The 27,041-nt window shown below is 34.2% G+C and overlaps 2 protein-coding genes and 1 long non-coding RNA gene across 18 annotated transcripts in view; 1 reads left to right on the top strand and 2 right to left on the bottom strand.

Annotated features, from left to right (window-relative positions):
- LOC141381590 (uncharacterized) overlaps positions 1–4,510 on the bottom strand; it is a 74,240-nt gene extending 69,730 nt beyond the window's left edge. For 4 of the 5 annotated variants that reach the window (XR_012401887.1, XR_012401888.1, XR_012401889.1 and 1 more), the window contains exons 1-2: positions 4,343–4,510; positions 2,172–2,262 (exon numbers count right to left, since the gene is read on the bottom strand). This is a non-coding gene — a long non-coding RNA (uncharacterized lncRNA). Of the gene's footprint in view, positions 1–2,171; positions 2,263–4,323 lie in introns of all 5 variants that reach the window. The other variant, XR_012401891.1, reaches the window with a different exon arrangement.
- Positions 4,511–5,602: 1,092 nt separating this feature from the next.
- hcfc2 (host cell factor C2) lies at positions 5,603–18,336 on the top strand. Its single transcript, NM_001327839.1, has 14 exons — positions 5,603–5,882; positions 6,192–6,340; positions 6,436–6,596; positions 6,886–7,094; positions 7,184–7,268; positions 9,075–9,181; positions 9,276–9,689; positions 10,757–10,809; positions 11,316–11,373; positions 11,688–11,719; positions 11,797–11,934; positions 12,013–12,198; positions 14,530–14,824; positions 17,238–18,336. The coding sequence occupies exons 1-14, from the start codon at positions 5,723–5,725 to the stop codon at positions 17,315–17,317; spliced, it is 2,127 nt and encodes a 708-aa protein (NP_001314768.1). The 5' UTR covers positions 5,603–5,722; the 3' UTR covers positions 17,318–18,336.
- A 52-nt stretch (positions 18,337–18,388) lies between these two features.
- Positions 18,389–27,041, bottom strand: part of nfyba (nuclear transcription factor Y, beta a) — an 80,232-nt gene continuing 71,579 nt past the window's right edge. For 8 of the 12 annotated variants that reach the window (XM_073946003.1, XM_073946004.1, XM_073946007.1 and 5 more), the window contains 6 exons: positions 22,990–23,080; positions 21,589–21,722; positions 21,208–21,405; positions 19,877–19,955; positions 18,982–19,061; positions 18,389–18,886 (listed from right to left, as the gene is read on the bottom strand). In XM_073946003.1, coding sequence (XP_073802104.1) covers positions 18,854–18,886; positions 18,982–19,061; positions 19,877–19,955; positions 21,208–21,405; positions 21,589–21,722; positions 22,990–23,080 — 615 coding nt within the window. In that variant the 3' untranslated portion in view covers positions 18,389–18,853. Of the gene's footprint in view, positions 18,887–18,981; positions 19,062–19,876; positions 19,956–21,207; positions 21,406–21,588; positions 21,723–22,989; positions 23,081–23,622; positions 24,012–27,041 lie in introns of those variants that run through there. The other 4 variants (XM_005168523.6, XM_073946012.1, XM_073946013.1 and 1 more) reach the window with 4 other exon arrangements.

The following is a 27,041-nucleotide window of genomic DNA, read 5'->3' as shown; positions in this document are numbered from 1 at the left end:
TCTCATAGACTTCAACCCAACACAACGAGAGTTTCAAGGATATCAAAGAACTGCACTCATTTTAAACACAATCGGGTTTGGATGAACTCTTTGTTGTCCTATAGCTCATGCTCAAACCTAAACAATATGTTAAATTGGTTGCCAGGAAGGAAAGTGAGTGCATTGTTTGAGACAGGAAGTTTAGTTTGTGGACGGTTAATGGTGAAAGCATCCAAAATAGAAGACTGGAAGCCCTCCTGTGTCTGAATGATAAAAACAACTTCTACGTGTCCATAATTCTCCTGCATGCCTCCTAATGCCTTCCTCTTCAGCTGTCTGCATCACATTCTCCTCATATCTCTATATCTCACCCACTCAGCATGTTTGACCTCATTATTTCTCAAGAAAAGCCACGACTCAGCCATAGCACAACTATATTTTGACATTAAAGTATGTTTGTTTCTGAGCAAAAGGCATTTAACACACAATATGGCCATCCAATTGTTCATTTAAATATATATATATATATATATATATATATATATATATATATATATATATATATATATATATATATATATATATATATATATATGTTACCAAGCGCGCCCTACGCACTTTATGGGCCCCAGGAGTTACTAATAGGGGGCCATATATTTTTTTTGTGACACCCTTTCTTCACTTTGTCCACGAAACACATCCCTCCTGCCTTCCCCGCTCTTCAAAAAGTTCTCTCAAAGGGCCCAACCCAGCAAGCAGCACCCCTGTATGTTCAAATGCAGTGCCTGCCAGTGTTGAAACGATGTATTACAAGTATCCCAAGCTATGTAATGAGATTACTTTTTCCAAGTAACTAGTAACACATTACTTTCTAATTTTTTACTTTGTTTTAACATTTACTGACTGATGGATTCCCATCCGTTTGTTAAATGAATTCAGTATTAAAGAAACATTTAGTCACGCCAATATCCTAGTATTTAGTGCGTCAACACATGTGCAGTGTCCCGAGTTCGATTCCCGGCTCGAGGTCCTTTGCTGATACTTCCGCTATCTTTGCTGCCCACACTTTCCCGACTGTCAATCGTCACTGTCCTATCAATAAAGGTGAAAACCCCTAAAATATAATTTAAAAAAATATTCAAGAAACATTTCAAGGAACAATTATTTTAAAGATGCTTATTTTATAACTCCCCTAAAGTTTAACAGTTGAGTTGAAGCATTTTTGAATCCATTCAGCCGATCTCTGGGTCTGACAATAACACCTTTAGCATAGCTTAGCATAAATCATTGAATCGGATTAGACCATTAGCATTTCGCTTAAAAATAACCAAAAGGTTTGGTTATATTTCATCACTCTTCTGTTGTTACATTGTACCGACAGAAACTTAAAAGTTGCTATTTTTTAAGCCGATTGATAGGAACTATACTCTCGTTTTTAGCAACTCTTCTTTTTCCGTTGGTCTTAGTACACTGTACACTTCATATCTGTACTACATTGAATCATTAAAAGGTTCTAGTACAGATTTAGGGATTCTAGACTCTTAGTTTTGACAAATTTGTAATACTGTGAAGGTGTATAATTGTATGTTGATATGCCATATGTTAACAAAGAGTCAGTGTAAGACCATTGTGACTGAAGTACAATCACACAGAGTGGTGAGGAGGAATATGTAGTGTATGCACTAGTAGTTGTAAGGCTAGTGGGCCTTCTAGTCCACCTCAGTGATACACTGCACTTGAAGAAGTATAGCTGTGTCTAGTATTCTTTATTAAAACATAGGTGTTTCAATGCAGCGATCGTCTCACTGTCATGTTATATTAAGAATAAAAATATAACAATTAAAATACGTATTAATGACTTTAATGCATTTTTAAACGTTTCAAATAACTCCCTAGCTACCTTGGAAGTTTGAAAAATTCTAATGTATATTTTTTGTTTGTTACGCAAAACTAACAATGCATTACTTTTTAATTAAGTAAGTGGAAGATTGTGTTACATTACCTTTAAAAGTAACTTTCCCTCACACTGCTGCTACTATAACAATTACATTAATAACGTGATAACAAACTTTCTAGTGGCCCAAATACTGCTTGTCTAAGCAAAATTTCTTCCGGTATCCCTCGCTTTATTTTCTTCCCAGCAACCCACTGCATGTGACATCATCTTTCTAATACTATTAAACAAGAATTGCCTTGTTTCCTTTTCCAGAGACTCCCAATCTCTGTGTTTATCCGGAAGTATATCTGGGTATGATCCTCCATTCCTCATCTGCTGCACGTTGTCTGTAGCACACATAGAAAAAAGCATAAGATTTTTATATTACTCACAAAGTTTACATACTTTCTTCATAATGACAATGGCAATGAAAGTTTATTTATATAGCCCAATTAAAAACAATCCAAATTGACCAATGTGCTTCACAGAAACTAAAAGCCACAGACAACGTCACAGACAAAATCAATTAAAAAATACAAGGAATTAAAAAATGGTGCATTTCCTACATATCCTTCAAAACAATAAGGAATTACTATGAAAAAAACTGACAGAGAGGTTGTTATGAGACATGCCGTTTCTCGCTCTGAAATCAGTGCAGGAAGTGTAAGCTGTCATCACGTTGGGGAATAGCTGTCAGATGGCTAATTACAACAGCAATCCATTGTTCGTTTTCAATTTCATTTTTCATACAAACACAGCATGAAGCAGTTTTCCAATCACGAAAGCCAAACCATAATTTATCACAGAGTCACTTCCAACTTAGCCTACGGTAGCCTAGATGTGTGCTTGGCTTAACTCTGAATGTAGCCTACACGCTTACAAAAATTAAACACGATTTTAGTAGCCCATTTTATCTTATTTTATTTTAGTATTTTTAAGATGCAAATATCATGTCAAACTAGGGCTGGGCTGATATGATAAAAATCCCGTATAGTGATATCCTGACAATGAAATACGTGACTATATAGTACCATTTCTGTAAATTCAATCTATATAAAATGTGTGATGCGAGTGATCAAATTTCTCACTTTACTTAGAACTTTAGGGCATTTTTTGATTGATAATGTAGAAATATAAAATAAATAAGATTAATAATAACATAAAATATAAACATTGTATTATCAAGATTACAACTTTCTCACTACGCTGTTATTCATGCTTCTACACCAGAGGTCACCAAACTTGTTCCTGGAGGGTTGGTGTCCTGCAGATTTTAGCTCCAACCCTAATCAAACACACCTGAACAAGCTCAAGGTCTTACTAGGTATACTTGAAACATCCAGGCAGGTGTGTTGAAGCAAGTTGGAGCTAAAACCTGCAGGGATATCGGCCCTCCAGGACCAAGATTGGTGACCCCTGTTCTACACTCATGTAGCACACACTTTACAAAAATTAAACATGATTTTAGTATATTTTATTTAAGTATTTTAAATGCAAACATCATGTCAAACTAGGGCTGGCCGATATGACAAATATCTCACATCATAATATAAGTGCCATATCCTAATAACAATCTACAAGACGACATATCACTATTTCTGTAAATTCAATCTATTGACCGCATGTAAATGTCGATTTCTTTTTCACATTGCAAAGTATACACTCAGAAATGTACTCATACGTTTGTGTGATCATATTGCTCACTTTTTGGTGAGAAATATGAACAATGTTTGATAAAAAATGTAGAAATGTTTGATTAATAATATAAAATAAATAAGATTAAAAATAATTTCTAAAAATGTAAAGATTGTGTTGTAAAGATTACAACTTTCTCACACCACTGTTATTTGTTTTTACACTCACAAACCCTACACTAAAACAAAAATTAAACATTATTTTAGTAGGCTATAAATATAGTAAATGGGTAGTAACCATAGATATTGTCAAAGCCTACTGGTTTCCATTTGTATAACCAATGTTTTACTCCAAATACGGCTACTATAAGGTCATTAATATAACAAAAACCATTGGTTAGGAGTACCATAACTAGACCATTAAGTAAACACGTTTTTAAACTTTATTTCTTGTAAAATCGTTGTTCATTTTCGTAAATTACTTTCGCTACTTAATTAGCAACGTAAGCTAGCGTTTTAACGAGCTAAACTTCCGGGTCATCAGTGGTGTAATCAGCATGAGCGCGTTTGAATAACAAGTAACAGTAAATAAAATATATGCTACAAACTTGGAAACTAGCATTTTTTTAAATACATAGATACACCAAGTAAATGTCATTTAAATGTAAAACACTGCTTTAAAAGTGTGAAATGTCTTCCTGTATAACATATCTCAGAGGAAATATTTTCCCTCGTTGAAAAACAAACAAACTTACACATAAAACAACTTAATACTTTCACTCAGACAATATACCTCTGAATGTCACAGCCAGATTTTCCTCGGGCAAAAAAGGGTATTTAGGTTTCATTGAAGAATATATTGTTTTCTGAGCGAATCTGGCTGTGTCTAAATTAATAATGATCCATAACGTCTAGCGTTTATGGTATGTCTGCAAAATCATTCCTAATTCGCCATGCTTCTGAAATTCATAAATCCTTACAGCATTTTGCTGACCTCTAGGTGTCGGCTGAGATATTACAACTGTGACAAAAAGCATATTAAAAACATGTACAAAACATATGATCATGCTAAATAATGATGTGATGATTTTAAATGTTTCATTTTAATCATTTAATTATTTTTTTAAATATGCCTGAAATAGACATATATTTTAAATATTATGCAATTTGAAACTTACATTTAATTACAGTTTGGTGGGTGTCATGTTTAAATAAAAAATAAAAATAACAGTACACAAATGTAGAAAGAACATATGGAATATTCATGCTGAAGTATCATATAAGGTGCTGGATTATTAAAAATATTTTTGTTCTGTGTCTATAACAGCATAATAATAATAATAATAAGCATTTATTATAATCATTATTATAATCATTAATTATTCATTCTTTTAAGATGCTATGAACCTCCAATGTTGAGGAACCCTAAAAGGTGTGTATAAAGACCCAACTGGTTCTAAGAAAAATAGGTCTAATATTATTTGACAAAGTTTTAGTTTCCTTAAGTTACTATTATATTATAATAGTAAGAATACTAATTCTAATACTAATGCTATGGAATACTAATTTATTCTTGATTTATTTGTTAATCATAAATTGTGGTCATCTATTTAGCTTTATCTGTTTTGCATTTACTTTAATCTTTGTATGGTTTATTCAAAGCATATAATCATATTTTTGTATTACTGTTTAATTACATTTTTATTACATAAAAATATGTATAATGTTTATGCTTTTTAACACTTTATAGTTGTTGTTTTCAACACATTTCCAAGGGCCCCCATATGCACCAACTTGCTGCATCCTGGGGGGGCTCGAACCTTTTTCTTTCATTTTCTACAGAATTACTGTAATGCATTAAACTGTATTTTTTACATACTCCGTCGCAAATTATTAATTGTAAAAAAGTAAATAATTAAATTTTAACAACTAGCATTTTACTGGCCCCCGGGGCTTATTTACTGGCTGGACGAAAGGGGAGGGGCTTAAGAAGAACACGTCTCTGATTGGTCGAAAGTGCACCGCGTTCTGATCACATGACATGCGTCAGGCCAATCACAGTCGATTTTTTTAGGCACGGGGAAGTGATTCGAACTGTTTGCATGCTGTACTCTTTTAATGCAATGCAATTGTGCATAAACAAACCTATATGTAATTAAACCCATAGCCCATTATGATTAAAAAGGGTCCCCTATGGAAAAGGGTTCGGTCCTACGCTGGACCTGTTCCGAGGGCGAGGCACGGGCACCGGGCCGTGGCCATAAGAGAGCTGCTGGTTGTGTTTGGTGGTGGAAACGAGGGAATTGCGACCGATCTGCATGTTTATAACTCAGGTAGGGCACTAGATAGACAACAACTGCATTCGTACTACACAACAGAGTGCATGCATTGTTTATAAAACAACATAAGATATGCATATTCGCATGTGGAGGCGTAACTTGAGATTATATGTAGTTCACTGGAATGAATGAATCCCTTTCAGTCTTTGGTACTATATCATCAAATAGCTGGAAATGTTTATTATTTTGCATTAAAATAGTTAGACATGCCTTAACATTGTTTTTTATATTAATATAACAGTATTGATATCACATAAGCAATACATTATGCAGCTTATTAATGCAAATATTAAAATTTTTCAGTGACCAAGCAGTGGTTCCTGCCTGCAGTGAGAGGAGATATCCCACCTGGCTGTGCCGCTCATGGCTTTGTTTGTGAAGGCACACGGATATTGGTGTTTGGAGGGATGGTTGAGTTTGGCCAGTACACTAACAGTCTCTATGAACTGCAGGTGATGAAATAACATTTATTTGATACCAAAATTAAAGCATTAAGAGTTTATGGTTGTTAAATAGGAGGGTCCTAAATTTATATCGCTTCTTTTAGGCCAGTCGATGGCTGTGGAAGAAACTAAAGCCCCGTCCACCAAAGAACGGATCGCTTCCATGCCCACGAATTGGCCACAGCTTCACTCTTCATGCTAATAAGTGTTACCTTTTTGGAGGAATGGCCAATGACAGTGAGGACCCGAATGGAAATATACCACGGTGAGCAGTTGTGTATGCAAAACATAATGTCAAACTAGGACTGGGCGATATGACAAATATCTCACATCATGATGTAAGTTGTCTCGTATCCTAATAATAATAAATATCCTGATATAGTATCATTTCTGTAAAATGAATACTTGAATTGGTGAAAAATTAAAGAGAGAGCATAATATGAAATGATAGACTTTTTATTTAGTCCATATATTGTCATATTGCACAGCCCTATGTCAAACTCAGCAACATATGCATACTTACATGGATGTTGTACTTTTGTGGCATTATGCAGGTATCTGGACGACTTTTATGAGCTGGAGCTGCAGGCCCAATCCGGTGTTAAAGGCTGGAACGTTCCTGAAACTAAAGGTGGAGGCCCATCAGCAAGGGAGTCCCATAGTTCTGTGGTGTACTGTGGAAAGGGTGGCAGTTCACCGAGGCTTTACATCTTTGGGGGCATGTGTGGGGACAGACTGAATGATTTGTGGCAGTTAGACATTGGTGAGGCATTTCAGAATATCAAACCCATATATAGTCTGTTTATTACATATTAATTAACTTACTCCACACTTATGTTTTATTTATTTCAGAGACTATGACATGGTCATTGCCTCCAACCAGAGGTCAATTGCCACTACCCAGGAGTTTGCACACCTCCAATGTCATTGGAAACAAGTAATGTCTCAAAAAATAAATATATATACACACAATTGAAGTCAGAATTATTAGCCCCCTTTTTATTTTTTTCTTATTTAAATGATTCACAAAGGATGTTTAATAGAGCAAGGAAATTTACACAGTGTGTCTGATATTTTTCCTTCTGGAGAAAGTCTTATAAAAGCAGTTTTTGTTTTTCTAAAAAAACATTTTAAGGTCAATATTATCAGCCCCTTTAAGCTATATATTTTTCGATAGTCTACTGCCTAATTACCCCAACCTGCCTAGATAACCTAGTTAAGCCTTTAAATGCCACTTTAGGCTGTACAGAAGTGTTTTAAAAATATATATCTTTTTTTAATCTGATTTCCTCTTCAGTGTTTAACTCTCAGTATTAAATATTAAGCCACACTGAACTGAGCTAAACTGAACTTAAACTCTGAAATGTACTATAATCTTCTATGTGAAGCTGCTTTGACACAATCTATATTGTAAAAAAAGCTATAGAAATAAAGGTGAATATATATTATTATTATTAGTGCTGTCAAAATTAACGCATGCGATTAATTTGAAATATTTAACACGTTAAAAACATTAACGCTGTTGCAGTTTTCTTAATTTCCTGTGTGGTCGACGTGTGTTCAGTGTGCAAAGAAATATGGATAAGACCAAGGAAGCGCTTTTAGAAGGAAAGTTTAAAACAATTAATGTCGCATCACCAGGCTATCCAGCGTTTTCTGGACTACTGTTTGTAGTTTCGGGTGTTTCATTTTTAATCTTTCGACTTTAACTGCAGTTTCACTTTCGTTCAACATTTTGTTGATGCCCTGTTGTTTTTTTTTATTGATTGACATCACTAATATATATATATATATATATATATATATATATATAAATATATATATATATATATATATATATATATATATATATATATATATATATATATATATATATATATATATAGTTTTAAATTAAATGTTATAATAAATGTTTAATAATTGTGTATATGTAATATACAATAATTATAATAATGTGTGTGTGTATATATGTATATATATATATATATATATATATATATATATATATATATATATATATATATATATATATATATATATATATATATATATATACACACACACTAACACAAACACACACACACCTGATGTTGAGTTTGAAATAGGGCTGTGCAATGACTATATATGTTACCCAATAGGTTTAAATGTCATTAAATGGGATTTAAATGTGTTTCTAAACAGTATATAATTCATATTGTGATATTATAAGCTTGATATAGATTAAGTAGACCTATTTAGTCTTTTTTTTTGTTCTTCTTGCGACTTTTTTTCTAATTGACATTCTACAGGTTTAGTTGTATATATTTATTTAGCAATTCCTTGCAAAGTTTTACATATTTCACAATTACATATTTTCCCCCACAGACTTGCATTTTTCCATTTGCATTTTTTGCAAATGTGTATCTAGATTATCATAGATGCAAGAGCACAACAATTTTGCAATAAATCTGAATTTCAAGACTTTAACTCACGACTGGGAAAACAGAAATCACAATAACAGAAGTGTTATGTTTAATAAATTGCATGTGCATATGATGTGTATGTATATCAAGTTATCTTATTAATCCTGATCTTAATACAAACACACAGCATTTGTCATACTTCAGAGCAAAAGTGTATAGTGAAAGTTTAAATGTACAATGCTCAAAACTATGTTTCCATATTTAATAATTCAATTAATTTATGTGCATCTTGCCAATTTCTCTTTTAACTTTACCTCCCAATTCTTGGTTCTTCATCATAGGTTATATGTGTTCGGAGGCTGGGTTCCCATTGGAGAGGAAGAAGAGGCACTCGCTGCTGATGGAGTCAAGTGGATCTGCACCAACTCTCTTTCCATGCTAAACTTCGGTATTACAAAGAACACTGTGTTGTTAATGCAACTACATAATCAAGCTTCAATAACAAACACTATTTTTCTCTTGCTATGGCTTGCTTACTGTAGACACGCTAACATGGCATAACCTGACACCTGAAGAGCACCAGCAGGGATTGGTTGAACAGGATGAAAACAATGCAGACTGGCCAAGAGCACGCGCCGGGCATTGTGCGGTAACAGTCGGCTCTCGATTATGTATCTGGAGTGGCCGAGACGGATACAAAAAGTACAACAACTATCAGGTGTGCTGCAAAGATCTGTGGTACTTGGAAACTGAGCGGCCCGCCACCCCTGGAGCAGTTTTTCTTGTGAAGTCCACCATCAGCATGCTGCACGTCGCCTGGCGGCCCTTGCTTGCAGCTGAGTGTTACCTGCTTCAGTTACAGCCAATCACATCTCATCATTCCACTTCAGCTGAACCACAGACGGCACCGACTCCCCCACCAGAGCCAGGAGACAGAAGGGAATCTGTGCAGAAAGGTATTACTAATTACACACTTGATATGATGGGATGTTGTGTATTGTGATAGCAAATTCAGTCTGTTTGTAGACTAAAGGTTAAATAATCTACTAATTAAAAAAACTATTAAACATTTAATTCAATAACAAAACCGTAATGCTGCTTAACCACTTCAACATATTATTATTTAATGTGCTTAAATGCATGATGAGATATTCTGAATTATGATTGCAAATTTATTCGATTTGTCTACTACATAATCTATTAGTTGAAAATACTATTACATTAATATTAATATTATTATTACATATATTATTAAAACTATTGTTACACCTTAACTTTTAAGTTTAAGTTGAACAACTTTATTTATCCCACCAGGGGCAATTAAATCAGTAGCATCATGATAGAACAAACACATAGACAGATCACTTACAAACAATATTAAAAAAACACAATCCAGCATGCTTCATAATAACTTATATAAATATAATAATACTACAAAAAAACAGCAATAAGGAAAGTAAAACTTGCTAAAATGTAACATTTTAGGAACAAAGGTGAATTTCTATCTATTAGAAGAGCATGTAATGTTTCTGAACCTTGTTCCAGAGGGCAACAGTATTAAAAAAGGCCTCGGAGGATGGGAATCATCTCCTTTCACACTTTGAATTATGACATGTTATTTATGTTTACTGTATTACTTCATGTAAAACTTGCACAGATTAGTTTTTGTATAAAGTATTTGTGTTGTTTTTACTTGTATATAAAGTTTGTATTTTATATTATAATGTACATTTGTGTATTATAAATAATAAAATATAAGCGTATAATATGTCACCCACATTTTACATTCTCAAAATGCTAATTGGCTGAAATGAAAGAATGTTTAGCAAGTGTTTTCATTTTGACATTGGAAATAGTGTAAGAAATCATATATATATATATATATATATATATATATATATATATATATATATATATATATATATATATAATTATTATTATATATTGTTTTGCAATGGAAATAAATGTAAAAAATTGTGTTATTTAAATTTTGTTGGTTTTATTTTTCCTGTCATCTTTCCAGACGCCAAAAGTGCAGATGTCAAAATTAAAAGAGAGAAAGACTATTCATCACAGGTCAGATCTATCTATCCATCCATCCATCCATCCATCCATCCATCAATCTTTCTATCCATTCATCTATCTATACATTTATCTATCAATCAGTGCATCCATCCGTCAGTCTATCTATCTATCCATTTAGTTCTTTCCATCCATCTTTATTTTTCATCCATTTATAGTTTTCATCCATCCATCACTATAACTATCAGCCGGGACACGATTACCATTTAATATGTTGCTGAATTATTACTGCTAAACTGTTTAATAATGTGAACAATGTTACCTCAGATATTTAACCCAAGTAGTTTTAAATACAAGTCTTATTTATGTGCTGCATCCTCCTTGGAGATCTTTGCCATTACAATAACAACTCAGCCGCATTTGTTTAAGTCACACATGTTTATTTGGAGTTGGTCTCGATTAGTGTCTTTTCCAGTAGATTGGACTGTCCTTTGTGCAGCAGCAATGTTCAGACTATGCATCTATGACATTATCATCAAAGAGGAAATTATTCTTTTCAGGAAAGCCCTTTGAGTCAGAAAGAAAAAGGAAAGGATGGGGCAGACATCCAACCAACAGGTGACAAGCGCTTTTATACACTCTTTATTGTATCACCTGGAAGAATTAAGTTATCTATCAATTATTGAATCGAAAAATCATATTTTATTGTTAATATACATTTTATTTATATATTTGTGTATCATCACTTATTGATATATGAAGTTGTTCTTATCCTGTAATGTTTTAAGTATATTGGTCTTGCTCTAAAATAGCTATAAGTTGCTGATGTGGCAATAAATAAAGCAAGTAAGCCTGGCAATCTACTAAATCTGCATGTCGGGCGATTTCCTACTGTGGTTTTCCTGTCTCACTGTTTATATTCCTATTCTCAGAGCGAGATATTTCTCCGGAGCCATCCAAGCAGGTAGGATGTTAAAAGTGGTCTTAACACATTTAAAGCAGCTAATACAGTACTAATACATTTCCTGTGTTCCCTCACAGCCTGAGACCACAAAGGATTGGTTTGACGTGGGTGTGTTTAAGACACTGTTCTGTGAGGTTACACACTACTTTCTGCCTTCTGAGAACGGCGACATGGCATCAGTGCTGTCTGCACAATACACATCATCTGACACAGAGGTTTGTCTACAGAGACCGCACATTTGTGAAATGCATTCTAGCAGTTTTACTTCACCCTTTTTTTTTTCTGCACGGCAGTGGAAGTTGCCGGGTCCTCATAGTTTTACAGGTTGTGAGAAGCAGGAGTTGGACTCAGGAATCACATATAGGTTCAGGGTGGCCGGACTGAACAGCTGTGGTCTAGGAGACTTCAGTCCCATCAGTGAGTTCAAAACCTGCCAGCCTGGATTCCCTGGCGCACCATCTGCTGTCAAAATCACTAAGGTATGATCATTTTCTCCTCAGTCGTGATGCAAACACCTTGCATTTAAGGACATTAAGATATGTTTTAATGCACATTTGTGACCCTGGACCACAAAACTTGTCGTAAGAGATCTTTACATCATCTGAAAGCTGAAAAATATGCTATGTGGTAGGGCTGCACAATAAATCGTTTCAGAACCGATATCGTAATGCCTTCATCCGCAATAGTCACGTCGTAATGATTTGCAATGTTAAGTTGACTTTGCTGTTTAACTTTTACATAAAGCCATTATGCATGCAGTTTAATTCACTTATCTACACTTCTATCTCAGTTTGTTTATTACATGTTATGTAAGATTCTTTCCCCTACAGAATCAGAATCAATTAAAATCTATAACAGGGAAAAAGTTTCACTATTAACTAGTTGCTTATTAGCATGCATGTTGTTGAGATATTGGCTGCTTAGTAGTGCTGATAAACTACATATTCTGCATGATCTTATTCTACATTCCTAATCCTACTCCTAAATACCCAATACCTAAAGTACCTTAATAACTATTAATATGGAGCACATTAGGAGTTTACTGAAGCAAAAGTCTAAATGGTTTGCCAAGAGCGAGAACTGAACCTTAAAATAAAGTATATCAAAGTCTATCGCATTACAAACAAATAAACAAAATATAGCATGTTAGATTTTTTTCAATAGCATGCAGCCCTACTGTGTGGTTTGTTAGGATAGGCTAATATTTGGCTGAGAAACGACTGAATGTATGGAATTTGAGGAATAAAAACTATTACAAACACTGGGAAAAATGCCTTTAATGTTGTCCAAATTAACTTCTTAGCAATGCATACTGTTATAGAAATGGCTAAAAGTGAATCAAGTTTGTATCATGTTTAATTTGTTATATTTTTGCTGTATGCAATTTTATTGATACAGCATGTGTAATAATGTATTTTTGGTTTAAGGTTGCCTTTTTAAAATCTGGCAGGGGAAAACATGAAAATGAACCCTTGTGGCTAACTGTGGCTTATTTAGTTTTTACTGTAGATAAATGAGCATTGTCCGTGTTTAAAATTAAGTTTTGATATATTTACTGTAGGAAATGTACTAAATATCTTCATGGAACATGATCTTTACTTAATAATTTAATGTTGTTTTTTTTTATCAAACATTTTGACTCATTACATTTATTTATGGCCACTGCCAAAAATATACCTGTGCAATTTAAGACTGGTTTTGTGGTCCAGGGTCACAAAAATGCTGATGGAAATGCCAAGATGTGCATCAATTCTAAAAATCCACATAAAAGCTCAGTGTAGTATATGCACAGCAAGTGTTTTTCAGCCAACTTCCAGTGAACGCTTAATGCGACAATTTTCAATTTCTTAAGGTTCCTTTTACAGAATCGATATTGTATTGTCATGAAAATACATTGTTAAATAGATTGAAGCATTCATTTAGTTGCATTCAAAGCGTAAAACGAGATGAAAGAGCATGTATCCACTAGCATTGTGAGTACCAGCAGGCTAGCATAGAAACTCCATACTGGGGTCTAAAAAACTCATATTTTAAAGAGATGGTGGGGGAAAGTGGAATCTAATGCAGTGCTTCTTGTCCAGTCTTAGACCCACATCATATTGTATATCTATCAGACAGTGAAGATCACTGATTTTTAAAGAAATCAGACCTTGAACGTGGTGATTTTATAATGTAATGACAGTTTACCAGAAGTGTTGAGGCTGGCTGGCTGAACATTTAAAGTCCCGTGTGCATATAGCCTATTGAGTTAGATACAATTTTATCTGATAATACATGCACATAAACTATGATACAAACACATTTACCAAATAAATTCCTGTATGTGCATTAAAAAACAAACATGAATTTTCATTCTCAGAGCTTATTTTCTGAATCTTTTATGCTATCCGCTTGTTAAGTGGTGACGTGTTGGTGACACATGTAATACTTTATCCGGGTCCAAGCCACCACTCATTTGAATTAAAAAAAAAATTATGATCAATATTTATATCAAACATTAAAGTAATTTTATATAAAATCAGTGCACACAACAATCTCACAAATACCTAAATTTGAACAATTTATAAAAAAAGAATCACTTTCTAGCCATTGAATATTAGGCATGGAGGTATATATATATAGCAATCGTGACTGTCTAAAGTATTACAGAGCTTTGTAAACGTTTATTATTACAATTTTATGAGTCTCCCCATACAGTTTAATATATCGCTTGGACCAGGAAGCCGCTTCGCTTGACGTCACACTTAACAAGCAGATATAAATATTTTGCACAGGTTAAATTTTCACTTTTGTGCTATGCATGATTTCAGGGTACTGACTCTGTGCACATCTCCTGGGAGCCTCCGACCTCAGTGTCCGGGAAGATCATGGAGTATTCAATGTATTTGGCTGTGAGGAAGAGTCGAGGGAACAGCCTGGTGGAGCGTCCAGGTGAACTGGCCTTCATCCGAATCTACCGGGGGACCAAGACTTCATGCACAGTCACCGAAGCCCAGCTGAGCAATGCACACATCGACTGCTCTGCACGGCCTGCCATCGTCTTCAGAATCGCTGCCAAGAACGACCAGGGCTACGGTCCGGCTACTCAAATACGCTGGCTGCAAGGTGCGCAGGAGTTTCTAAAGCTTCATCAATCGCCATGTCTTTGATGTTTATGCATTTCCTGTTGAATCACCAAACAGCCATGCACACTCACCTCCATGATATTAGGTACACCTTGATAGCTGGCTTTCAAAATGGCCATAATTACCTTTCATCCATTCTAATGCTCAGTTTGAACTCCTCTTGTTTGATCTGATTGGTTGCTCATGATAACGAGCAGCTACACAGGTGTACCTAAAAGTGGCTGGTGATTGTGTATATATAACTAATTAAAACTAGAGAGAGTAAATCGATTTCTACATTTTAACCTATAATCTACATATAAAGCAATCAGAATTTGAATAATCAATAAATACTTAAGTCAACTTACCTTATGCTTCTGTTGATGGTTATTAGCTAACCAAGGATCCTGTGTGAGTCCAAACTGAACGTTTAGCCCTTGAGGATTAATCCTTCAATAATAATTCTGAAATGATGCTTTAGTGCTCTCAGGGTTTAAGTTCAATTTAAGACATTTTTAAGACCACCATCAATGAAATTTTAGATTACACAGGGCTAAATGTTAAGGATGTTTATTGAATATCCCAGTTTGAAAGGATTTTCACTTACCCTATATAAAATGACTAAAATTGAATACATTTAATAATACAATAACAATAATAATTTAGTTTGAATATTTGTTATTAACTTTCAAATATATTCATTCACAAACTATATAACCCTTACCAAGAACAGAACAAAACATAGCTATTGATTACTTCAGTCTATAATATTAATAATAATAAAATATAGGTCAGGTCAGTATGCTCAGCATTAAATAAATGAAATGTTACTGTAAGGAAAGTAATTAAAGGCTTTTTTAAATAAAAAGTTTTATTGAGACGGATTGTTGGTGATGGTGTGGGTATTAATGGCCAGATTGAGTAGCTATTGGGGATGTTGCGATACCATTAATTAATCTTATGATACTATACCAGCGATACCAAGTACTATTGCGATACTGTAATTCATAACTCAAATTATAAAGAAAATTGTCATAAATGTTATAATACTAAAATTTCATAATACCCTCAAGGGCAAAAAGTATCATTTGCACCTCACTTCACCTAAAATATATTCCTTCTTTTTGTTTATTTTGTAGATAACTGACCAACAAAAATACATTAAAATAAAGATACAAATTATACAGAGTACAATTTGTTACAAAAGAGCACTTTTTTTCTCCAACAAATATCAGCTTTATGAAGTGGCCAAAAACAGTTTCAATGTTTCCTGTTGCTATTTTGGATTTTTCATACAATTTTTTTAGTCTTATCAGGTAACTATGCAAACTAATTCAAAATTTCACTTTGCGAGTCGTCCTTTTAAAAGAGATTGTCTTAGTTGTTGTGGCTCCTAAATCATATTAACAGGAACAGAAATAAATCGAAGATGTGCGTTCGAACTGAATCGTTAGAAAACGTGCAATAGGCTACCATAAAAAAGGCGTGAATTCTACAGTTTTGCAACCTTAAAGTGCTCCACAGACTAATAAAACATCTATTGTTGCACAAGCGTGTGAGCATTTTAGTGACTTTTCCACATGCAACATTATCTGTTGTAGATAAACCATTAGTGGCGATACTACTGCTTACAAACTGCAGTGGCACCGCCGGTATTTTGGAGCCATACAAAATCGTGATACCACCAGAGTACCGGTTAACCGTGCAACCATAGTAGCTATACATGAACAAAGGAAAATTAAGACCTGTTAAAAAAAAGATTTAAGACCTACAACACAATATTTCAGGACATTTAAGACTTCCTAAGCATTAAAATGTAGCTTTTGAAATTTGAGACTTTTAAGACCCCGCAGATACTCTGTGCTCAAGAATCATTTCTTTTTTTATTAATGTTATTAAAACAGTGCTGTTTATTAGCTTTGTTGAAATTCTATTTTAGGATATTGAAGTAAAATAAATGCTGAATGGAAATTCCAAGATGTGAATCAATTTAAAGAATCTGCAATAAAAAACTGCCCAGTCGAGATGCATTTAAAGCTAACATAATAATGGATGATGATAATGGAAACACTTTTACAGAATAAGTGACTGCGTGCACATCAAAAAGTCACATAATCAAGTGCTTCACTTGTAAATGTTTTATGTTATATTAAATGTTTGCACACAAGTTAAATAAGCACCTTTGAATGAAAACATAGCTAGCGAGGTGTTATGCTTAATTAATGGTGAAACATAATTGTGGATTTCTTTCAAGATTTTTAACTTCGCAGAAAAGTAAAATCCTCCTTTCGGTGTTTCCAAGTATCACAGAAAATTGCAACAGAACTGATAGCTGTACTTTGTGCGTCTGCTTAACATACACTGAAATGTAATATTAATAGTGAGTCCTAACATCTGAATGTGTCATCCTGCAGATGCGAGTAAACTGAAGCCGTCAGTGATGCCGACAGACTCCAGTAGTTCAGCAGCAGAGCCTGACACCACCTGCAGATGAACTCACCCCTCATGCCAAACCTCCAGGACTCTCTGCTTTTATTCCATAAAGACTTTTTGACATTTTAATTTAACCACTTAGATGACTGGAAATAGATTCAGTCCATCATGTTTTTCCTTACTTGTTTTTTTTACAATGTCGTGGTATTGTTTATACTGCAAGCATTAGCTTTTGAGTGAAGCTGATTGAGTGCCAGTCCAATGGGTCATCATCACTGTAAAATGCACATTTTACTTAAAGACTTTTTTTATATATTTGGTTCATAAATATATATTTTTATTGCGTTGTAGTTACAAAAATTGGATCACGCCTTAGAGGGAAAGTAATCTTGAAAAACAATGTTGTACACTGCTTAAAATAGCCTTGTTTATTTTTAGGAAGAGCGTAATTTTCAGTAGTTTATACAAAAAGAACTCCACGCAGTTCTGTTTCGCTGTTGTTTTTCACCTAATTTAGAAGAGTTCTTACTCTTAACTGACTTTAATAGCTTAACTTTCCTGTGCCTTATCACTGTAGGTAATAATTACAGCAAGAACAAGTTAAAGATAATTCAGGAAAATATTTAGGACAACAATTTTTCTATAAAAATATACATTCAGCAAGCCGGGTTAAATATTTAATGCGTTCATCAATTATACATAGTAATATGTCTACTTCATTATTTACTCTATGCAATTAAGATGATCTGTCTACTGGGGGCTTTTTAATACCCCGTTTCCATAATTCCTAATGCATTAAAGATGATTCTGTATTATGTTCCATTAGCATGCCAATTATCTACAAGAGTATTAATGCCACAGATTGTGCTCTCTAAAACATTTCTATACATACTCAGATATCAGTATCTTCTTTGTAAAGCCATGTACTGTATGCATCCTATTTAATTCACCACTTATGTTTACAGACCTTCTTTTAGCTGTTACACAACATTTCAGTTACATTTTTTACTACACTTTCTCAAAATGGTCTTTTGTGTAGGCTAAAAGAGGTACTACAATAAAACTCACTGTTGTAACCAACCTGCTGCAATTCATTTTGTCTGATTATTCATGCTTTTAAAAGACACAATCGTCAAAGACATCACAATTTTATTTAAAGAATCAGCATAACAATATCAGATGGTGAAGTTAATTAAGATCAAATGAGAACTACCTTAATTTTGGGACTGTAAAACGTCAATATGGCCTTTTTGTGTGTTCCCACTCCCCCATCCCGAACTTTAAAAACTATTAAATACAAGGAATCCCCCCGCCCCCCCATACACACACAAAAAAAAAAAACAACAACATAATTTGGTGTAGCCTGTACAAAGCAGACCAAGCGAAACAAACTGGCCTAAATGTAATACTGAATGAAGTACAAGACATCACTTAAGATCAAATCATCTTCCTGGCAACAGGCACTTTTTTGTTCCTGCTCTGGTAACCAGGCATCTTGTTGGTCTTCCAGCACTGACCTGAAAACTTTGCAAGGCAAGAGATAAAGTCTGTCTGGACGCTGGACAGGTCACTAGATACAGTCAGGCCTGTGCTCCGGTCATGAGAATTGTATCTGCTGAACACCAGGGATCTAAAAAAGAAAAAAAAAAAAAAATGAGTAAATGTTTCACTCTGTCTGATACTTTTCCAGAAATCCACAATTAAATATGAGGCTTTGATATTAACCTGCTGGTATGAAGTGGTGTACACCATCACATTCTGTTGCTGGCCATCCGCAGTGATCAGTCCCGCAGGCAACTGACCGGCTGCAAGTTAAAAAGCATCAAACACTTAATTCATAACAGAACACCCTATAAAGTGCAATTATTAAAAATCACAATGCAAACAGCGCTTTATGCATCAATCACATTATATTTTTGGTAAAAAATAATTGCTAAAAAGTAGGGATGTCCAGATCTGATCACGTGATCGGAAATCAGGCACGCGGTTTAAGATCGGAATTGGACGTTACCTCCCGGTCAGGACTCGAATATATATTCTCATTCATTTTCAACACATCTATAGTTATTGTGGTGGTCCAGAGTTAGACCTCTTTCTTGACTTCAAACAGAAACAGCAACATGTGCGGCATGACTTCACTTTGTTGCAGAGATGCTATTGGTTAAATGCCAGGATAAGTACAACACGGAAGCAGCTTGAAGAGGAAAGAGCGAGTATGTCTGCGGTCTGGAGGTACTATAAAGTTAATGACAACTTTGCCAAAGCAAACTATGAGATATGTAAACTTGGGATTGCCTGCCGGGTATTTTACGTTGAGGTGTTTTTGTATTAGATTGTTTTTTAATATTTACTGTTGCACTAAAGTCCAAAAGTGAAGAATTGATGCTATTTATTACTTGATTGTTCAAGTTACCATAAAGAAGTGCTCTGTTTGTTAACAGAGTTGTTGAATTTTAAAACAAGGTGAATGAAATAATCCTGGATCTGTTTCTTCACTCTCTGTTCTCTTTTTTAATGTGTAATACAAGTGTTGGATCGGGTTTCGGTAGATACTCAACAATCTATTGACTCGAACTCGTGGGCAAAACAACCTGATATTCATGAAAGAGTTCGCACTTACTGAAAGTCTCATCTGTAAGATCTTCTCCAAGGCCTTCGCCAACAGCAACCGGAGTGATGCCTTTCTCGCCCTTCATTGCCTTGGAAACAAGAGAATGTTACTTCATTTCTAAAATCATGCGCTCTAAAAATACAATGACATACGGAGGTAATAAATACTGCAATATTGTTTCATAAGTGGAGGCGAAACGTCTCAAAGAAATGTTCTTGATAATTCTTATTACAGGTGGAACATTAATTGTTTGGCTTATGATATGGAGTAATGTATTTTAAATGTTTAAAGTACCCCTATTAAGCTTTTTAATGTTGTTATTATTATTCTGCACGTGTAATATTGATAATATAGATTTACCAAATGAAAGAGTCGATTGCAAACAACCTGAAACAGTTTGTAAGCAATTTAAATCTTAATGTGTGTTCAGTTGCTGTGACGTAATGTAAGCCATTCAAATCACAAAAGCTGTGCCATCTGACAAATAATTGAGCTTTTTGAACATTATTATTATTATTATTATTTTGCATGTAATGTGTAATATAGATAGCATAGATTTAAGTGCAGATAAAATTAAAGTATTATTCACCAAATGACAGAACCAATTCCAAACTAACCGAAACAGTTTAAGTTCCCATCTTAATGAGTTTAGTTGCAGAGACGCATTGTAAGCCATTGGCCAATCACAAAATGCTGTGCCATCTGACCAATCAGAGCAGAGTAGGCTCTCGAAAAAATGCTTAGAGTAACCTTATGCTTAACTGTTTACACTGAGAAAACAGGTGATACTATGACTACTTAAAAAAAAATATTGTTGCTGTAAGATTTTCTTTGCAGTTCCTTTGCCTTTATTATGATAGGAGAGTTTCTAGACAGGAAGTGAAGTTGGAGCAAAAGACTGGAGATGAATTCAGGAAAGGTCTGCAATCTGAGACTCTGGAAACTTATGATGCTCAAAATGCAATAGCGCTACATGTTGGCAAACGGTTTTAAGCCTTTGAATCAAGACTTAAAACACATCTGTAAAGCTGTGCCGACAGATCGCACTATTGTCTTTCTTTTCTTTTCGGTGTTTTAACATTTTAATGTTTTTAATCATTTTTATTCTTTAATGTTTTTATTTTTATACTTGTTCCTTATATTCTTGTTTATGTAAAGCACTTTGAATTACCATTGCTATATGAATAAACTTGCCTTGCCTTCCATGAGGCTATAGAGTTAGTGTGTTTTGACCTTAGATGGATGACGTATTATAGGTGACCTCCAAAAAAATAAAATCAGGAATAATAGCATAGATGGGACACTTTGAACTGGTCTGTATGTAAGAGAAGGAGTAATACCTCTCTAAACTTCTGAAGGTAGAGTTTAAGCGGCTCCACATACATGTCGAAACCCAGAGTGGACATGGCGAACAGGATATCCTCTCCGTTTATGGTCTTGCGTTTCTCCTGGTGGCATCTCTCGCTGGCCTCGGATGTGATGAAGCTGATGAACTCGCTCACACACTCCTGCACACACTCTTTCGCATCCTTCGCGATCTGCGATTGAAACGAGAAGTGAAAGCAGACAAGTTCTTTAATTGAATAACTGAATTTTGTTTTTGAAATACTAAACACAGAAACAGCTCTCAGTGCAATTTAATTTATAATATAACATTTACAGGCTTTCCAAGGCTGTAGGAGTAATCATGAAACACACACACATAAAAAAAGAGCAAATACCTTTCCAGTTTGTGGGACGGCATTCTTCATGATGCGGGCGACATTAGCGATAGGAAGGTAAATGTCTTGCTCTCTGAAGAAGTCTTTGCTGCCATTTCCATCATCATGGTCATTAAAACTTTCATCCCCATCATCTGCAGATAAAACAAATACAAAATATTCAACAAAATGCAAAGAGAGAGAGAGAGTTTTAATTTTATTGCCATTTCAGCTTCTATAGCCATGTCATGGCAACAAACAAAAAAAAAACAGATCAAGTTTACCACATTTTATAAATACTACATTTCTATAATTATAAAAATATTCGAACAATTAAAAGCCATCAACAGCAATAAATAACATACAAAGTAAAATGCATAAATAATAATAATAATGATGATAATATACAAGATAAAACTCTAAAACAGTTTTTAAGGTTTCCTTTTAATAAAAATTCTTCAATTTTAGAAGGATTCACATTTAAAAATATTTCAATTAAAGTCTCTCCAGATAAACTGTTGTTTAATCAACAAAATGCAGCTTCTTATCTTACAATAATAAAAAATACTTTCTAAGGGGTCTAGTTCTTCTCTTTTAGCTTGTTTGGTACAGTACATTGAAGAAAATTACACATTTAGCCATGCTTCACTTAGAGTTTACAGTTTTTGATGAAAGCAAACATGCAAAATAGGGCTGCATGATATTGGAAAATTCTGACATCTTTGTTTTTCTGTGATGTACATTGCGATATACTTGGAAAGAATTTTTGGTCACACTTTATATTGAGGTTCAGTTTTCGCTCTTAGCAAACCATTTATACTTTGCTTCAGTAAACTTCTAATTTGCTCCTTATTAATAGTTATTAGGGTACATTAGGTATTGGGGTAGGATTAGGGATGTAGAACAAGATCATACAGAACATATGCTTTAAAAGTACTAATAAGCAGCCAATATCTCAATAACATGCATGCTAATAAGCAACTAGTTATAGTGAGAATTGATTGTGTTACCGAATGTATTGATTTTGATTGGGCAGATTCTGTGGGAGAGTGAATCATGCATGACATGTAATAAACTACAAGCATAGATAAATGCAACAAAGCTAAGATAAAAGTTAAATAAATAGTGCATGTATTATGATTTTGTATTTGCAAATGTAAAAATTACACTGCAAGTCCACACAACATTGCATTTATCGCTACGATGTGACTATTGTGGATGCACACGTTACATTATCAATGCTGAAATGACATGTAATGTGCAGCTCTAATGCAAAACAATGTTGTATGCTTGGCTAAATGTGCTTAATTGTTTTGAAGTGAGCAACACCGCAACTATGTGAATAATTTTGTCTCTTTATGGTCACATCATTCTGCCCTGTTTTTGGTTTGTTTAGATGTTGGAATGCCTTCGTTCCTTTACCTTCCTGGGCTAAGACATATGTCCCTCCGGCCATATACTCTCCAGTTATTCCTAACTGAGTGGTATCCGTGGTGCTGCTGTCTCCGTCCATCTGAAAGCACAGAGAGGAGTTTTATTTGAATATATATTCCAATCTACAGCTTGTTTTCTTTATCTGTAAGAAATGCATGCTAATAACCCTTTATTTATTTATTTTTTTTACAATGTGATTTGAACAAATAAAAAACAATCACCAATACAAATCATAACAACAAACATATGGCAGCTTAAATATGGGATAGACAATATTTATACATTAATTCAAGAATTTATACTTCTATCCAGCTATAATATTAACAATATTCATAATATTAACAACATGAACGGTAATATTGAACATATAGATGGCTAAATATAGCATAGTAAATATTGATAAATAAATTTAAGTAACGTTAAATATTTACACTGTTTACGAACCATATTTACAAATATATAGGATAAAATAAATATTAGAAACAAATATGAAATAAACATGTAGAATATGCCATTAATACGTGGTTACATAATTATCTGTTTGCATCTCTTGCTGCCTTTGTTATGATAGTCAAGCTAGCGGGTTAGCATGACGCCAGCTCAAGCTAGCTAATTACCCACATTTAACAACAGGGAAACGGCTCATTTGTGGACATGTTAGATGCTTTAACTTAAATACAGCTGTCTTATTTTACAAATAAGGCTCATGTGTTTGTAAAATGTTGTAAAATATCTCATCGGGGCCTCGCGTACATGTAGCCTCCATCTCTCCACTCTAATAATCCCTTAACGTTACCCATGCTCAAACAGCTTTCCTTTCAACAATGCCTTTATTTAACGGGTATTTCGGCCCGGTAACACTTGTAAAACCTGCCGGTAAAGGTCATTACTATCAACTAAACGCTAGAATTATCTGAAGCGATTGATTTGACCGGAGCGACAAATACAAACCTGACTCACGCTCGCGCTGCAACTTGATTGGACGGAAATGGAGCTGCGCGAGACGGTTTGTGCTCGCGCTTGTGCACGCGCGGAAGTAGGTCACCAGGGGGCGCGCTGGATTCAAACTCAAGCTCATTTGCGTATTATATTTTAGTGTTTATGCTCCTTTGCAAACCTTTCCCCGCTTTAATCTTAAAAGCGCTCTTTTCTCATTATGTTCCTTTCATTAGGTTTGATGACATGATTAGATCCATGCTCTTAACACATAGGCCTATACAACACTGGTAATTAGCATATAAATTGATTTTATGTAAATTGGTGAATGAAAGCATGTGTACATCCTTTTTGTTTCCTCTTATTCCGGATTATTTTCCCTTTGCACGTCTCAGGTAAATATTACTGGTATATATTAAAATGTTTTTTATATTAATTTAATAATGTTCAATCAATCTATCAAAAAAAATTACATAAATATCTATAGCTATAAGTGAATGGAATTAAGATATATCAGAATTCTGTTTATCTGGATTCACTGGATTTATTTTTCTTTCATTCTGTGAAGGTCTGATAATATTTGTCATTTAGAGAAACAGATTTATTTCCCCCCTCAGACATGCCAATTGGTCTGAATTCTGAAAACAAACGTTTTATTTTGTTGGTATTCATTCATTCGTTCGTTCGTTCGTTCGTTCATTCGTTCATTCATTCATTCATTCATTCATTCATTCATTCATTCATTCATTCATTCATTCATTCATTCATTCATTCATTCATTCATTCATTCATTCCTCAATATCTATAGCTATAAATAGAAGCAATTAAGATAAACCTGAATTCTGTTTATGTCGATGTATTAAGGGTTTGAGAAAAAAGTTAATATTTGTTTCCTCCTGTAAAGGTCTGATAATAAATAAACTGTAATTTCTAAAAACAATTCCGCAGAAACAGGTTTTCATTTATTTTTATTTAGGGGAAAACATACTAATACATTAAATAAATAGTCCTAAATAAATAAATAATTTAATTAATACATTTATTTATTTTAACCAAAATCTATATCTTGGAAGAAATTTAGATATACCCGAATTCTGTTTATCTGGGTTCACTGTCAACTGGATTCAATCAATCAATCAATCAATCAATCAATCAATCAATCAATCAATCAATCAATCAATCAATCAATCAAACAATCAATCAGTCTGTCTGTCTGTCTGTCTGTCTGTCTGTCTGTCTGTCTGTCTGTCTGTCTGTCTGTCTGTCTGTCTGTCTGTCTGTCTGTCTGTTAGAAAAAAAACATGTTTTCATTTGTTGTTATTTATTTGTTGTGTTTACTCAAACACAATTTATTAATTTATTTAAATATTTATTTGAACCAAAATATTTATATTATTAGAAAAATTAAGATATACCCGAATTCTGTTGGTCTTCACTGGACTTATTATAGGTTTGGTGTTTTGTTATAGGTTAGTACGTTTTCATTTGTTGTTATTAAGAGGAAAATTGTTTTACTCAAACACTAAATAAAAATAAATAAATCAATTCCTTAATTGAATCCAAAATATCTATAGCTATAAATGGAATACATTAAGATACGTATACCCAAATTCATTTTATGTGGATTCATTCATTCATTCATTCATTCATTCATTCATTCATTCCTTCATTCGAAAATATCTATTTAATTAAAAGAAACTTAGGTAAACCAGAATTCAGTTTATCTGGTTTCACTGAATTTATTATGGGCTTGAGGAAAATGTTAATAGTTTCATTCTGCAAAAATCTGATAATATTTGTTGTAATTTGAACAGATATTTGTTCCCCTTAGAAATGCCAATTGGTCCAAAAAAAAACAAAAAAAAAACATGCTTTCATTTGTTGTAATTGAGGGGGAAAATGTTTTACTCAATACTAAATTTATTAAAAACAAGAGAATTTTCAAGTGGTCTTAATTCCTTCCTGCTGTATAGTTGGCTTATTTCTGACTGCTGATGTGGGTAGCCTAGAGGCCAACATTTCCTAAAAAAAACCAATTTGAACATGCCAGCTCTGAAATATCCAATTCTAATTACAAAACCCTGACATGCTCATCACTGACCTGAGAGAAAAGAGTTATGTGATGCATTTAACAGGCACTGTAATTTCCTCATTAGCGCGTACAGTAACAGCTTTAACTAATTACTCTAAGTCAAAAATACACACTTCCCTATATTTCACCAGTTCTAGCTGCATATTTCAAGCCGAAACTGGCACAGAAGTTCCACTTATGGTCACAGGCCGGCCACAAATGACAGCATTTACTAGGAGTTTCCATACACTTTAATTTCTTGCTGTACAGTAAAAACTCCCTTGTCTTTTTTCGCAGGGGCCCAGAGGACATCAACACCATGACCTTGTAATTCTGGCCTAATTCTCTGAGTGCTTCCTCTTGGGAATGGACACCTCAGAAAGTGCCTCTAATCAGCAGGTCCAGAATGCAGAATCACTCATGAATTTTAAAGGTTTTCTGCTTCACTCAGCACCGTACGCCGTGGAGCGTGAATGCGTAATTATATTAGCGAGGAGGAAATGTTGTGACAGTTTCTATCCATGTAAATTAGGACTTAATTTTCAATTTAGATTTGGGCACAAACTCTTCTGCGCCCACCCCGGAGTAACTTCGAAAGATTATGTAGAGACAACTTTACTAATGCGGGGATCGCATTAATAAATAATTAACATTCTATTAGGCTTTAGCATTGATTAGTTCCCTCTTTAAATCTCCCAAGTCGGTTCTGCCTTTGTGATTGGCTTTGTGTTGAATGCATGCTTCACAACAGGGGGACATCGACTGAACACTGTTTGCCAAAGGCTGCGTGTGTGCAAACTGGTGTGTATAAGCAGGCTCAATTCAATTAGCTTTGTTGTTGTTTTCTTCAGGTTTATTTATCATCTGTTCAGTGTGTTGATTTAGGCACCTCATCTGCAATGAAAATCATTTTTAAAAGCGTAAATAACCCCTGCTGGCAAATATTCATCAGGCTTTTTCTTGTCTTTCCAACTTCTGCATTATGTACCAGCGCATGTCGCAGTGATTCCCACCAATCTGACCACAGACTTTG

Source organism: Danio rerio, chromosome 4 (genome assembly GCF_049306965.1).
Source record: "Danio rerio strain Tuebingen ecotype United States chromosome 4, GRCz12tu, whole genome shotgun sequence".
In the NCBI taxonomy this organism is placed as follows: domain Eukaryota; kingdom Metazoa; phylum Chordata; class Actinopteri; order Cypriniformes; family Danionidae; genus Danio; species Danio rerio.
Note: the sequence above shows the minus strand (reverse complement) of the source record. Positions and strands in the feature narration are given on the sequence as shown.

Excerpts from the sequence above, each read along its gene's own strand:
- hcfc2 (NM_001327839.1), top strand. The coding sequence starts at position 5,723 with ATGATTAAAAAGGGTCCCCTATGGAAAAGGGTTCGGTCCTACGCTGGA. Across the intron at positions 5,883-6,191 it reads TCTGCATGTTTATAACTCAG|TGACCAAGCAGTGGTTCCTG; the intron begins GTAGGGCACTAG and ends AAAATTTTTCAG. Across the intron at positions 9,690-10,756 it reads AAGGGAATCTGTGCAGAAAG|ACGCCAAAAGTGCAGATGTC; the intron begins GTATTACTAATT and ends TCATCTTTCCAG.